Source organism: Helobdella robusta, assembly GCF_000326865.2.
Source record: "Helobdella robusta unplaced genomic scaffold HELROscaffold_13, whole genome shotgun sequence".
NCBI lineage: Eukaryota > Metazoa > Annelida > Clitellata > Rhynchobdellida > Glossiphoniidae > Helobdella > Helobdella robusta.
The window spans coordinates 1,336,126-1,352,974 of NW_008703718.1; the positions used below are offsets into that span (position 1 = coordinate 1,336,126).

At 30.9% G+C, this 16,849-nt stretch overlaps 2 protein-coding genes across 2 annotated transcripts; both read left to right on the plus strand.

Annotated features, from left to right (window-relative positions):
• Positions 1–662: 662 nt before the first annotated feature.
• On the plus strand, positions 663–1,733 carry HELRODRAFT_73582 (hypothetical protein; the record flags this gene model as incomplete). Its single annotated transcript, XM_009014174.1, has 3 exons — positions 663–708; positions 1,173–1,291; positions 1,542–1,733. Coding segments are annotated over 3 exons (357 nt in total), but the record flags the coding sequence as incomplete, so codon positions are not given.
• A 1,411-nt stretch (positions 1,734–3,144) lies between these two features.
• On the plus strand, positions 3,145–5,098 carry HELRODRAFT_156441 (hypothetical protein; the record flags this gene model as incomplete). The annotated part of the gene is made up of 7 exons (XM_009014175.1): positions 3,145–3,246; positions 3,539–3,640; positions 3,798–3,908; positions 4,020–4,155; positions 4,295–4,359; positions 4,533–4,627; positions 5,044–5,098. 7 exons carry the CDS (start codon positions 3,145–3,147, stop codon positions 5,096–5,098), a joined length of 666 nt encoding a protein of 221 aa, XP_009012423.1.
• Between the last annotated feature and the right edge of the window lie 11,751 nt (positions 5,099–16,849).

The window sequence follows — 16,849 nt, forward strand, 5'->3', positions numbered from 1 at the left end:
AAAACCTAATTCCGATTTGATTTCTGATTACTAATTACAATTACATTACATTAGTTAATTAGTATTACTAATACTAATACTATTAGAATTTGAATCTAACCAGTCATATATTCAAAATTGATAATTCTCTGCTGATACTTTATAAATTTTAAATCGCAAATCACTCTTATTTTAATCTTTAATGCTAATCTAAAATCAAATCTAATGTTTTTCTATTTAATAAATATTAACAAATCAGTATTACTAATGATATTCACTAAATAATAGTATTAATAATTAGTTTAGAAGAGCCTCTTCTATCTAATTATTAGATTTAGCCGAGAATTATCAATTTTTAATGTATGACTTATAACTAACAATTATAAATAAATATTAGAAATAATGATAATTCAATATATAATATATTTATTTTATAAAGAAGAGCCTCTTTTATCTAATTATTAGATTTAGCCGAGAATTATCAATTTTTAATGTATGACTTATATTATATTAGAAATAATGATAATTCAATATATAATTAATTTTATTTCAAATCATTTGGTGGATTGACATGTCATAAGACATAAAAAGATGTTATTAGTCATATTTTGCATTCATTAATTAGATACTGTTATTAATTTGTTAAAATTATTTGTATTTGAGTTGGAAAAATATTTTTCCAGTTAAGGCCATGTTCCATATACTTAGATGAGTACAAAGAATGCACAAGTAGGTTTTTATTTGCTTGTACTTTTCATTATTGTTTCATTCAGTTTAATAATTTGTATAATAAATTGTTATTATTATAAATAAAGTTATTTAATAATAACTTTTTATAATTAAGAATCTTTTCATAAGATGTATCATTGTTCTGAATCAAAAGTTGTTTTGTTGAATGTTTGAATACTAATAATTGTAACCAATATTTTTTATTTTTGACTTTCATATGTTTTTTTTACTTTTTAATCAAAGTGCATGTTAAATAAAAAATGTAAATAAATATATATAAATAACATAATTTTTTCTTTTCATCATTAAAAATGTGACTGGACTGATCAGTTTGATTTCATTATTAATATCTTTGACACTGCAGAACATTCCACTGAATGTTTGACTTTGAATATATACTTCTGAACATTATGGTAATACAATTTTTCATAGTTGGGCCTTTACTGCTTCACCAATCTATGCAGGTGTAAGAGGCAGATTTCACCAAAGATACACTGAAGGAGATGTCAAGGAATGTTTTCATTGGAAACAAGATCATGCCAATTGCAAACTTTATGAAAAGAACAAAGATCTGAAAGCACTGGTTCAGTATTTATTATTTCTTACAATCTTTGATTCTTTGTTCTATGGAAAGTAGAGCTCATCAACATTTAAGCATATATCTTCAAAATAACAGTCTCTTCAAATGAGCAACAAAATAATATTCACATGCAATCGAATCTCATGGTTCTGGTTGCTGTCACACTTTTGCATGTTTGACTTTTTATAATGATTTATTACTATTATTATGAAATATACGGCCAGCATTAATAGATAATGTCTTGAATTTGTAGGCGTCCATAATCAAACATGAGGAAGACATGAGGGCAGAGAGATTGAAGCGAGCCAATGAGAACAATGTTTGGGAATACCGCACGGAACCACCTTCCCTGTGGGACTTTCCAATACCTGCACATCTTACGCAAACTTTCGTTCTTGATAAAAATATTCCTGCAGAATCAAAATCAAATTGTCTTATTAGCTGAATAAAAAAAAGAAATCAGTTAAACACTTTTTATTATTAACGAAACTTAGTTTTGAATTTAATAAATATGCGATTTGTCACTTGATCATGTGATCATCGTGCGTATTGCTGCAAAAGCGCGGGTCTATTCTCAACATTCTTTTCATTTCCCTGATTCTACTGTCTAAATGTAATTTTTTGTTTAACTCTACTGCTGGTTACTCGTTAAAAATTATTTTTAATGTTGAAAATTTTTTTAACGGACCGCAATGCTGTTTCAAACCGCAGTTACCGCAACCGCGGTTGCGTTAAAAAATTCTCAAAACTCAGCGGATTTTGCGGTTTGCGGATTTTGTTTGTGCGGTTTGCCGACGATGCGGATTCAAGTCCGTTATTTGAAATACCGCCCGCAAAATTAAATTTTCAATTTTTAAAAATTTTCAGATTAAAAAATGTTTTTTTTATGTTTGTTTGCATATATGTACGTGTGTGAGAATGTATGTGTATTTAATGGCCATATCTGAGTCTCTCTAGGTTTCACGTCTTATACACATATTTATGTATATATATTAATATATATAAAAATTATATATGCATATATAGTAACATATTGATACATGTATACATACATATATATTCTTTGTTTATATATATCGTATATATATATATATAATTTATGTTGGTAATAGACCATAATTTTTAACTAAACGTTCACCAAAAAACTTTAGTGAGAAAAATCGAAAAAACGAACTACAAACATATTAACGCCAAACATTCGGTAGAATTTATAGAATATTGTAAAAATATATTTATATATATATATATATATATATTTGACATTTTTATTTCATCAAATCAAACAGTGAAATCAGAAAAATGAAATCAATAAAAGGAAATGATCTGGAAATCGAAAAAGAAATCTGGACTTCTTGTACTGATCACCAGTGTCAATTTGTAATAATGATATATAAGCAGATTTCAAGGTTTCAAGAATTCATAGTTCCCAAACACAATATAATGTATGCTGTAGATATTTCAAAGAGTAATTCTAATATTTTGTTTTTTCTAATATTTTTAATTTCTAATATTTTAGTATTTTGTATTTCTAATATATTTTATTAATATTTAACGTATTGAGCGTTTTTGAGAGAGCGTAATGTTGTACAAATGACTTTTAGGACAGTTTCCCCATACAGCTATGCAGTAAGTAAGATAGGGATAAATATAAATACAAGCGTAGTAAAGGTTTAGTAGAGCAGACTGAGAAAGTTCGTAGTTATTTATGTGGTTTGAACCTGAACCGTAGTAGGTTAGTTATTAGTTAAGTTCACATTTAAGTCCTCATTCGTCGTTCAGCACTCGTCGCACGGGGAGTTTGTTATTCTTTACAATAGTTTGATATAAAATAGCAACATCGAGCAATTGAGAAAGCCATGACAGATGTTCTGCCGCCTTACAAAGACGAAGATCTTCTCAGTGATGCAGTTAGCAAGAAGGATCTGGTAGCTTTCTTGCAGGCCAATGCATCTGAAAAGGTACTCCACTCTACACAGACTACATAGTACATATAATATAGTAATGTAAAAAAAAAACATAATGATAATCATATGAAATATATTATATAAATCACTATAAATCACAATATAAATTAGATCTGCCACTGTGCTTCTAATCTATATCATAGTGTCTATAACAACATTTTAACACGGTTAATTCACCATTATGACATTACCTGATTATCAGTAGTTCAATAATTGAATTATTTTTTTATGTCAGCTTAGATTAACTAATGTTGATTATTATTCAGAAATTGAATTTAAATTTTAGTTCTTGGTGGAACAGAAGTTGAAAGGAACAGTAAACAATGTTGCCAAAGTCAAAACAAAGCCACAATTAGCTGAACATTATAAACATCTTTTTGCCACTAAAGTTTGGAAATTGTATTATTAATTTTCAATTGTTCTAAGTATACTTCAAGATTTGTTCTATTGTTAAATTTTCAGTCAAATCAAATATATTTTATTATTAATTGATTTTTTATTTCAAAAATGCCAATGTATTAAAATGTTATTTTTTATAATTTTAGGATTTCCGAGGAACTGGCAATGATGAAGTTGAGCAGAAGGTGCCAGAAAAAAAGGTTGAGACAAAGGCAGAAGCGACTGAGAAGCCAAAAAAGTCACAAGCTAAAGAACCGGTTAGAACTTAAACAAAATGAATTCTGTTTTGAATGCAGTAATTACACACTATAATTTATAAAATTTTATTTTAGAATTAAATTCTAAATTGTACATTTAAAAAAAATTAGGAAGTTCCTAAATACACAAAGAAAATTTTGAAGCAAGGTGACAAGTGCACCTATCCAAAGAAAGGTGATGAAGTTGAATGTTACTATACTGGAAAGTTGGATAATGGGAAAGTTTTTGACACCAATGTTGATGATGGTTAGATTACTGAAACTATGACACAAGTTTTATCTCAGTAATTTTGAAATTTTCGTTGAAATTTTCATTTATATATTGTATATTCATTTTCAGTTGCATAACAAATATCAATTATTTTTGAAAATTTTTTTGGCCGCAGGTAAAAAGGCCAAAAAGAATCCTCCTTTGAAATTTAAAGTTGGAGTTGGAAAAGTTATTAGAGGGGTAAATGTTCTTACTTTTTTCTTGATTGTTTTTTGTGAAGAATCAATTATATGAGGAGTTGACACCCTCAAAGTTGTTTCTATAAAAGTTTCAGTTGCTAATATTTAGTTGATTTTTAAGCAATTATTTCAGCTGATAAACTAAATATTTAACTAAAGTTTGTTCATTTTCAGTGGGATGAAGCGTTGCTGACGATGACAGTCGGGGAGAAAGCTGAATTAGTTATTCAACCTGAGTGGGCCTATGGCAAAAAGGGTGTCGAAGGAAAGTATCCTTTCTTGTGTGTGTGTGTGTGTGGTTGTGCGTGTTTATGTGTGTGGTGTGCGTGTTTGTGTGTGTGGTGTGTGTGCGTGGTGAGAACGAGTGCACGTATTTGTAAATAAATGTCAACAGATAGGTTTACTGGATGCTGTTCATAATGACGTTTATATGATTGCTAGTGATTCTTTTATGAATCTGATGTTACCTTTCGTTGTTTTGATGAGTTCAAAGTGTTCTTTTTCTGTATTAGTTTAAAACATGCAAAGTTTAAGGATACTTTTTTTTCAATAGTTTTAATATTCATTTAAGCTTATCCTATGTGCATGTAATTTTCTCAGAAGTATGTAGAGTGCGGACGCGCTTTATCTTGAAACGTTTACTAGGTTCAAATTATGATTCCTTAACGAAATAACTTTACAAAAGGGTTCCATCCGGTGCTACACTGCATTTTGAAGTTGAATTGGTTTCTATTTCTTGAATAAATAAAAAGATTGTTCACAACAGTTTTTGTGTTTTTTGTTCGTTATGGTTTGATGAATCTATTCGTTTAATAAGTTAGTTTGAAACCAATGCCTTATAATACTTTTTGGAAATGTTTGCAGATCCTCTTAAGATTTTTCATTGTTACGGAATAAGTCTCTATTTGAAACTACTTGTTTTAAAACAAACCTTCAAACAATCAATAAAATAATTTTAAAGCATGACGCTCGAATATTCTATCTGCGGTTACGGTCGATCCGTGCACGTCAATCTTGTACAACTCCGTATTTCAACGAGATATTTTACATTCATGATGTCTATATATGACGTTAGAAATTTCAACGATTTATCAAATAAGGATACAATTTTCTACGAGAGCCTACCTCGTGACATACTTTATACAAATTTTACGCCAGAAATTATGATAAATTGTTAACATGCACTTGATGCAAGGGGATGTATGTATGATTCACTCAAATTATAAATCTCTTCAAGTGCGATGGAAGAGCACTTGAACGATTTTAGGATTTAAGTGTAAAGTATTAATTTGATCATCTAAATTTAATAGAAATTGGTTTATTGCAAAACAAGATACTTTTTAGCAGTTCTACACAGTGTATATATTAATATTAAGTTATGAATAATATGGAACGGCTTAGAGGAGAACACCGGGAATGACACCCATTAAACGTAAGTTTTTAAATGTAATACTTCTGTTTAAAGCCATGGTTTAAAGACATACTTGAGTCTGCCTACTTTGATTTTTGACAGCGATGCAATTTGCGTTATTTTTTCTTTTCTTTTTTTGCAATCCACGCCTCTTATCAGAAAGTCGTCACGCAGTCTTTATATCTTCTCTGAGATTACTTTTTATTTTTCATGCAACACCTGACACTTTGGAGATAATAAATTCTCAATCATATTTTTCACTATTTGTTTGATTAGTTCAGAGTGTAAATTCAAATGAAAAATATTTCTTCGTGTGAAAGACTTTCTACGAGTTATGTCAAAAATATTCTTATTATGATTTTTACCGTTGCATTCAAATAAGCAGAGAAAAAACAATAGTTGTCAACATTTAAGGACTTTTAAAAGAAATTAATTTTGCTAAAAAAATAAAAAGTTTTCAAATGATGAATTGAGTGAAGTGGACGGATGTTGACGAATGATAAGGATGATTTTCTTTGTTTTATAGTGGCTGATTCTCTTCTGTCCATCACGTTTAGCGCTCTTAAGGAGCAAATGTTAAACTCTGCCATTGCGTGATGGTTTCTAAAAATACTGGAAAGTTTTTAAATCTTTCATACTGAAAGAAATATAGATTCAAATATTTTTCATTCCAAGTGGGATTATTTTCAAATCTTCAGATAAACCATTGTACCTACCTACTACTTTTAAAAATACCTGTGAAATATTTCAACATTACATTTTAAAGTTTATAGCGAAAACGTATACCTTTTAAATTTGTTTTAAAGCGTTTTCTGGCGGACTGAAAAAGATGCTGAAATTAGCTGTAGACGTCACTCGACGTGAAACAATTTTTCAAACATTATTAGCTCTTTAACTCGCGAGTCATATGTGTTATTCATGTTTGTATGTATGTACTATAAAGGGATGAAACTGCGACAATGTCTTGTACTATTTGTTGTCATTTGGTCCTCCTATCAGCTAACGTCGCTTTCTTTACCTCTTATCATTTATTCAATTTGAATAGAACGTTCATAATTTTTCGTTATCCACTATTATTTGTGGTGATGATTTTCCTTGTACTGTATTATGTATTGTGTTTTATTTATTCTTCATTTTAGATTGCTATCTTAATTTTATATCTACTAATTATTGTTTTTTTTTTATTTGAGATATGAAATATTAGACGCAAGACATCGAGGAAAGAATGGAGTGATTATTTTTTACTTGCAAACATACCAGCTCGACATAAAATATTAATTTCCCACTCCAAACAAAAATTTAAAACCAAAAACAATTTATAACTTTTCAAAGCTCGTAAAATGAAAGAGAAAAAAGACTAATAATAAACATCAACGCTATCGGCATTTTTTTTAAAAATAAAAGAAACCTTGGAAAACGGCAGTTTTTCATTTTTTGTGTCGGTTTCACAGAAATTTTTATTTCTTCTGCTCACTGCAATAAATCATCGCTGACTTTAGCGCATGGCACCGCGTTTGCTTTATGACGAATCACTGTTATTTAATTCCCTAGGCCCGAGAAAGCGTCAGACATTTTTTTATCTTAGTTCATCCATCCCTGCAACTATCAATTTTCTACTTTAATTTACTGCCCTCCTCCCTCCTTAGCTTATTTATTTATTTATTTATTTATTCGTTTCAATGCTTAAAGTCTGCAATAAACAATTGTTAGTTAGTATGGACACACCGTTAAGATTCAAGACAGTTTCAAAATTTAAGAACATTTTATTATTATTATTTGATTATTATTATTATTATTACTAATATTACTGTTATTATTGTTGCAGAAATTTTATAAGATATGACAGAAATATTAATAAAAAGCAGAAAATAATTCAAACGAAACTTCAAGATTTTTAAAATAAACCAAAAACAAAAATTAAATAGGTGGCGAAATTGAAAAAACGAAAAAAAAACGTTATAATTAGGGTTTGGCATGTACGCAGCACAACAACACATCAGCACAACAACAAAACAGCACAAAAACACAACGACACAATACAACAACACAACAATAAAACAGCACAATACAATTGTAAAACAACACAACTGCGCAACAACGAAGACGCTTCCAGGAACTAACCAACTTAAATTATTGAACTCAACTAAAATTTTTTTTTCGAAAACTGTAGAATATTTTAAAGCAAATTTTCTGAGGTCCAGTGCATTCATTCGTGCTTTGTTCCACTCTATCCAGCGTTACGTCTAATGTGTAGTTTTTATTAATTTATTTGATTACGCCTTAATTAAATATATTACTTGCTCACAGTACGCATATTATAAACATTATATATTATATATATTTATATATACATGTGTGTTTGTGTGTTGTGTATATGTGTGTATGTGTGTGTGTGTGTGTGTGTGTGTGTGTGTGTGTGTGTGTGTGTGTGTGTGTGTGTGTGTGTGTGTGTGTGTGTAGACGTAAGCATGTGTGTATATTATATTTGAATAGCCCACTGCAGGTTTAATGTTGTTAGATGTGGTGGCACATAGAATAATTAACTCAATGTGGTTTTTAATGCGATTCTTTCAAATTACGACACCGGGATCATCCACCTGCTTCCACGCGAAACTTCCTCCATCCAGTTCGACTTTGTGGATTTGATGGTAGAAAAATATTAAATAGTAACCAACAAACCTGAAATAAATATTCGTTCATGTTCACATTAATTTTTGGCAGCGTCCACACGCCCTACGCCCATGTCAACTGATGGAAACTTTGCTACTTACATTATAACATCAAACTATTTACATTTAGAATGATCAGCAACAACTATTGGGTTAAGTTAGATAAATATTTATTTATTTGACAGCTGATGACCGCTGCAGCGTCTTATGTGATATTATTTAGCGGTTGATCAATTACATACAATTTTTTTTGAAACTGTTAATCACTTCAGAAGCGCGAAGCATATCAGTCTCTTGCTTGATCGCCAGCTAGCCCATCAGTTCACTAACAGTTCATGAAAAGATGTCCCATCACTGAAAACTGGTGGCATAAAATTAACACATTTATTTAGTGAAATTGTAAAAAACTGAAATACAAAAAAATGTGTTGTGTTTTTTGAGTTGTTTTTTTTGCATATTAGATGTGTCAACGTAATATGTATATACATTTATAAATATACACATATATACATGCATATGCAACATGTCATATATATATATATATATATATATGACGTGAGATATATATCTATATATATATATATATATGACGTGATATATATATATATATATACATATAAATATATATATATATATGCCTATGCAATGCATCATATATGCACTGCACACATTGCACACAAGCACACTTAGGCACGTGTTGAGCTTCGGTCGCATAGAATCTACCATTTGTATACGTATATGTATATATACACGCACACACACATATATATACCTGCTATAGCTGCGTGCAAACCCAGTCAAATGGTTTAAAGAAAGGATAGAAGGTGAACTTCTGCAAACAAGCGAGCGAGCGAGCGACAAGCAAAATGCTTTCTTCGTATGCTGGTTCCTGCTTGGTCGGTCGGTGGGTTGGTTGGCCGGTTGGTCAGCCGGTTGGTCGGTTGGTTGACCGTTTGGTTGGTTAGTTGGTTGGTTGGTTAGTTGGTTGGTTGGTAGATTAGTTAGATGGTGGGTTAATTGGTTGGCTGCTTCAATAGATTGGTTCACCAGCCTGTTCATTGTTCTTTCAAAGTTCACCGAGGTGAGTTTATAAATGTTCGTTGTTCGTACTTATTTTTATTAATTTATTTGTAAATTTAATGTATTTAATCATGATATTGCATTTAATTAGTACGTGTGTTTCATATGACAAATGTTTTTGTAAGAGCAATCAACAAATTTCTTCTTAACATATGTCCATTTCGATACTTTTTTCTGTATTTAATGCAAAAAAACAATTCATCAAGACGACAATTACTTCAAATTGTAGAATAATGAATGACATTGATGTAGAGCAAACAATAGCAAGAAATAATACGGCGTATGTCGCAAGACACACTCAAATGTTTCTTCTCATTCTCCATTCAAACTGTTTGAATTTGAATTTATGAAGAAGTTTTTAAGGAAATTTTATTCATTTGTTCGAATTAACTTTTCTAAAATTTATTAAATTATGCAAACTCTAAATATAATTGTGGTCTGAACTAACTTTCAATGTTTTTCAACAATGACATAGAACAAATTAATTGTAACCGAAGTATCATCTGGTTGCTGTCATTCGATGACAATTGTGATTTTTGAATTTTCGCAATTTAAAATAAAAAGTGATAAAAAAAACTAATGTTTATTATATCATATCCCGACCAACCAACATTAATGATGTTGTTGTTGTTGTCAGTACTGTTGTCTTAGAAAGAAAAATTAAAATGACATCAGCAGATGAAACAACAAAATTCACACGACACCAAGCAAATAAATTACAACAACATAGCATTAAACAACGCCAACAGAACGCAGCATAGAACCATCACATACTCTTGCGAATAACAGCAAAACTGAAAAAAACCTTAGAAAAAAATATTTAAAAAAAGCGAAACTTGGCACTTGCAGCACAAAACTGCAACAATAAAAATGGCAACAATACTGACAACAACAATAATAACAACGACAAGCGCATTAGTAAAACACCGCAATAAAACATCTCTCCGTAAAACACAATATCGCAACAACAACAACAATAATAATAACAACGATGACAACAACAACAACAACACTATCAACATCCTCCAATAAGGTTCTTAATTTCCGCGACCATGCTATGCCACGAGATGAAAACTTCGAAATTATTAATAAAAAAATATTTTTTTTTGTGTTTATGTGGTAAGTCTTTGTTGATGTTGTTGCTTGATGATGCTGTTTTTTTGTTGTTGTTCTTTGTTGTTGTTGTTATTGTTGTTGTTTATAATTCAAACTATAACATCAGTGTCAAGATCGTAGAAATACACTATGCTATGGTTGTGAGAAAGTATTTAAAATATATTTAGATAATGTTTGCTAAAAATAGTTACCGATTTTCCCTATGAAAAATTTTAAATTAGGTTTACTGCTGTAATTTAAACTTAGCACCATCTCAGTTTATCACCATTGTCGTTTGCACTGGTATTACGATTTGTATTAAGATGAAAAAAGTGTGAAAATTTATGTTTTTTCAACAAAATCCAGATTTCAACATCATCATCATCTGCCACTATCATCATCATCTTAATCATATTGTCAAGATTTTGCTCTCATTGTCATCATTTTGTCATCCTCATCCTACTCATCATCATCATCTTCTTCGTCAACATCCTCATCATCATCATTATCATCATCATCATTTTCTTCGTCATCATTATTCTACTCATCATCATCATTTTCTTCTTCTTAGTCATCATCATCTTACACTTCATCGTCATCATGGTCGTCCTAATCTTCATCATCACTTTTAACAATAACAACAATATCATCATCAGCCGCGTTATTAAAGCAAGGCGACGTGGCCAACAAAAACAGCAATATGCTGATATGAGCGCCCTCAACATAAACATTACAACTTAACGACATTTTAATCTTTCTCTCATTCATCTTCTCATTCACTCGTTCATTCATTTTTTAATTCATTCGTTTAATTGTTCATTCATTCTTTTAGCTATTCACTTTTTTACTCGTTTACTCATTTCCTAGTTAACTCATTCATTCATTCGTTCATTCGTTCGTCCGTTCGTTCGTCCGTCTGTCCGTCCTTCCATCCATCTATACAATCGTTCGTTCGTTCGTTCGTTTCTTCGTAAATTTTTAGTTTCATTTTTGTTGGTTGTTTTATTTATTTCATTATTTTTTTCATTTATAATTCATTTTCTGTTTCATTCATTCATTGATTTATTCATTGATTCGTTCATTCGTTCGTTTGTTTACTTGTTCATTCCATCATTGTTTAAATTAAAACAACAATTCGAAAAAGCAATCCATAGCAATTGTAATAGCGATAATAACAAACATCTTCTGCAAAAAAAAATTTTTTCGTTTTCAAATAATTTTCAAATTAATTTTAAAACATTTTCACGTAATTAATTAATTTTGAAACTTTTCTCATTAGCTCACTTTTTCATTTTAATTAGTTTTCATTTTCAAAGTCATCTTTTCAATTTATTTATTTAGTTCGTGTTCGTGCAAGTTTATGTTCATCTGTTTGCAGCCGCCAATGATTAACCCGTTTGTTCGTTTGTGTGTTTGTTCGTTTATCTGTTAATTCGTTTTTTCGTTCATACACTCATTTGTTCATTCATTTGTTCATTCATCCAATCGTTCTTCCAAACCATCATCACTTCGGCTCTTTTTTTGCCTTTTCCACCTAACTGCTAATCACCTGCAGGTCTGAGAAGTCACAACACGTGCTTCAAATCGCTCGACTGCCAGCAACATCACACCAACTTAATAGAAAGTGAATTATTGATATTGACTTTATAGACCGATCAACCGATTAACCGACCGACTCATCACTTCCATCGTTCGCTTTCGACCTTTGTCATTTTTAATCATTACAAATGGCGTTTGAAACATATTGCAAGAGGAACGCGATATTGTTGTTATTGTTAGTGTTGTTATTGTTAGTGTTGTTATTGTTATTGTTGTTGTTGTTGTTGTTGTTGTTGTTGTTGTTGGTAGATGTTTCATCCCCGCGTGCCTGCGTTCTTATCTTATCTCATCAGTTGTTGGATCTCTGCCTACTTCATCCATGTCTGATTGACTGAATGTTCCTGCTCGTGTGTTTTAACTCTGTGTTTGAGCTTGTGAGTGTTTGTTTATTTGTGTGAGTTTTTTGTGTGTGTTTGTTTGTGTGTGTTAGGTTGAATGTGTAACTGCGGACTGAATTGTGCTTATTTGAGCCATTCCCACATCTTTGCCAAAGTAACCTTTGATAAGTTTCAATTGAATTGAATTAATCGCATTTGTTTGGTCGATAAATTATTATTTTCATTCACGTTTCTATGGTGGATTTTGTTAAATAATCTCTAAATCAAACTGATTATGTTTTTATTTTTTAACATTCAACTACTTCATACAGCGCGGTAGATAAATTTTATTCAAACAAAAATATCGTTTCTATTTTTAGGAGGTTGAAATCGGTCATTGTTGAATGTGGTGTGGCTGTTGTAGTGGCTACTGTGTGAGCTGATGTGTAGTGGCTGCTGTGAAGTGGCTGCTATTGCGCTTGTTACCGTTACTACTTAAGCCACTGATCAGCATCTGTTATTGTTGATGTAAATAAATCCCCGGTGGGAAGAAATGATTTGTCGAAAAAAAGTTTGATGTGCTACATTTTTTGTATCAGCAACAGATATACCATGACGTGTACTTAAATACAAACAGCATTTCTGCTCATTGGTTGAACCGAAAAGAATAAAATTAACAAAACAACATATCGATATATGTCATTATGTACTCTAAACTACGGAAAATTAACAAAAACGCTTAGATGGATAGACAGATAGATGGATAACGGAGCGATGAAAGAATTATTTGAAAATTTATTATATAAATAGATAGATATACAAATACAAAAATAGAAATAGATGTCAATAAACTAAGATGCTGGAGAGATCAAACACACACGCGCACACACACACGCACGCAACATTTGAGCACATTTGATCAAATGACACGTAGGTAATTACGATAGAGATTTTTCATTTTTCAATGCTTCCTATACAATGAGGATTGATACCGCGTATAATTGTAAAACATTCTGTCCAATTGTCTACATAACTAAATATGTATATATGTATATGTATGTCTATGTATGAATATATATAAGTATATATATATATATATGAAATGAATATATATATAAGTATTTGTATATATACACACTTAAATATATCATATATATATATATATATATATTTATATAGAATATTAATATAGAATATGTATATGATTGGCAATCGTTTATTTTTGATCACATTTTAGCACTGACAACATCCACACATGCATTATTGCAAGTAGAAACTCAACCTGAGATAGGCAGTGGAAATTATGAAATATATGAAAAGTATGAACACACACAAAAAAACCTGGCTGATAATCTAAAATCGGGCGAGACTGATTCGTGCATCAGCAAGTTTTACCTCAGTCTCCATCTTCCAATTCAAGAAATTAATTCACTTCCCCCTGCGTTGGCAGGATCTGACTGATGGAAATGATACAACACGATTTGCAATCTTACGAGGCAGATGTTTACCATTCAACAAATCTATTTTATAAGTAAAAATAGAAATTTCTAGACGGTGTAAATTGTATATGTACTCCATGCAAATGATGTACAAATGCTATACATACAATATATACAAAACTTACATACGTAAATAGCTTTTTATATAAGGAAATGTGGCGTAACGATTGCACTCATTTTTTCATTCCCCATTGTTCCAATCCCGTCCTTGCGTTACTTAAATTTCAATGGTTAATATATTTATTGTCTGACATGAGGAACTTCTATAAAAAATTGCACACAACTCATTATAGATGGGAGTGTGGAAAATATTTGATGAAATCTTTCGTTGATCATTCAACAGAAAAAAAATTGCATGTCCTCCCATGTTCAGTGTCTCATACTGCATGTTTTGTGTTTCATACACTCATACACGATGTAGACACACACACACACACACACACACACACACACACACACACACACACACACACACATACAAACATACAAACCACAACATGTTGATCACGTGATGAGCAGACGTGAGCGCGGTTGATGTGAGCCGCCGAGCCAATGTTAATGGCAACAAATATGGTCTTGATGATGATGGTGGTGATGTTTTTTAAAACAAGGATGATGATGATGATGACGACGATGATTACGATGACGATGATGTTTCTACTGATAATGGTAATAATGTTTATAACGATGATAGTGATGATGTTTTTAATGATGATGATGATTTTAATGATTTTTTAGAGCCCTTACATCAATTTGATGAATTTTTTTTTATTTAAGTTTCCACGAAATTGTCGTGATATTAAAGTAAAGTTGATGCGTGTAACCGTAAATTTTTTTCAGAGTCTACATGCACAAACAAAAACATTTTAAAGAGTAACTGCCAATTGTAACCAACACAACACAGAAAACTAAAGTAAGGAAAACTGGAAATTGCTAAGATGACGGTGACAGATGCGATGATAACAAATGTGTGGCAGTGGTGGGGTACTCGATACAAACATGATGACGGTATCAAAATTATTGTAAAGTTAGAAATAAAATTACAGTTGAGGATGACGACAATTATGACGATGATGAATATGACCTTGATAGTATTGATATAACTACAATGGCGAAGATGACGACGATGATGATAAGGCAGCTACTATGTCTGACGTTCAATTGGTGTTGACGCTCGTTAGCGGCCCATCATATCAAATGTCAGAACATCAAATAACTAATGAAGTGTCGACGAAGACGAAAATTGCTGATGACAACATCAACAATTTATGCCATGATAATAAATTTTTGCCAATGCTACTTAGCTCATTAACAATTTTCCCGGTAAATAAATATTACTCAAGTTTATTTAATAAGTAAACTAAAAGCGAACGAAAGTAGCAGCAATACTCTCTATAGGAACAACAACAGTCAGGCTGAAAATAAATAACAACACAGCATTTGCAATTCCTTTAAACAAAAAAATGCCAAATTTTTCCAATCACCACAACAGTAGTTGGCACCAAAGCAATAAAACAATATAAAGAATCACTAATAATAATTTCAATGCTAAACGAAATTACAAATTAAAATTGCGTAAAAAACGAAAATGACGAAAATGATAGTCCTGATAGCATTAGCAGCATTAGAGCCAACCACATCACCGTCGTCAGCTACCTAATCTTTTTTTATCACCATCTTCATCAATCTATCATTTATCATTGTCGCTTTTATCGTCGTCATCATCGGTGTCATTAACGTCATTAACTTTGTCATCATAATAATCGTCATCATCATCATCAGCGTTATCATCATCATCATCAGCGTTATCATCATCATCATCATCATTGACTCAACTTTTACCATTTTCCTTTATAATCATTGTCATCATAATTTTTATCACCCTGATGTGGAATTTTTAATCATTTTATATTATAATCATAAATTAACTTTTATAATAACCACTTCATGGTTGACTGCATGATGATGATGATGGTGGTGGTGACGGCAGTGATGTTGCTGCTGCTATTGCTGTTGCTGCTATGATGATGATGATGCTGCTGATGATGATGCTGATGATGATGATGATGCTGATGATGATGCTGATGATGATGCTGATGATGATGCTGATGATGATGCTGATGATGATGCTGATGATGATGATGATGCTGATGATGATGGTGATGATGATTATGATAGAAGCAGTGATGATGATGGTAGCAGTGCTAATGATGTCACTAATGTTAATAATAATAAAAATTATAATTAAATAATGCATAATCATCAACTTTGGCCCAAATATTTTTCACATTAAATTCATCATCCATTTCCTGATTGGCGTTGCTTTCTGTTTGAAAGATTTTAAAAACTTAATTAGAACGCATTCATTAGCCCATGCCTGGTTCACAGATCGATTCATTCCATTCTTTTATATCTGCATTGTTTTGGATATAGTATCCATTTATTAAATGTTTGTAGGCTATTAACAAGTGTCACTCAAAAGATATTGCATACGGTAGGAATATATAAGTACATAAAAATATTATATAATATATATATATATATATATATATATATATATATATACATATAGAGAGAGAGAAAAAGAGAGAGAGAAAGAGTTGGAGAAAAAAGAAAAAAAATTAGATGGAATATTAAAAAGAAAATTGGAGATAAAAATCGGCAACTTGAAACAACTGAAACCAGAAAACGAATCGTAAAAAAAAACAAAGATTATTCATCAGGTGATTAAGTTATTTTCATAGCTGGGAAAACTTTGGTAGCGCTTATTATTTACCTACAATGTCAAAAAAAATGTTGTGTCAACAACAACTTTGAGGTC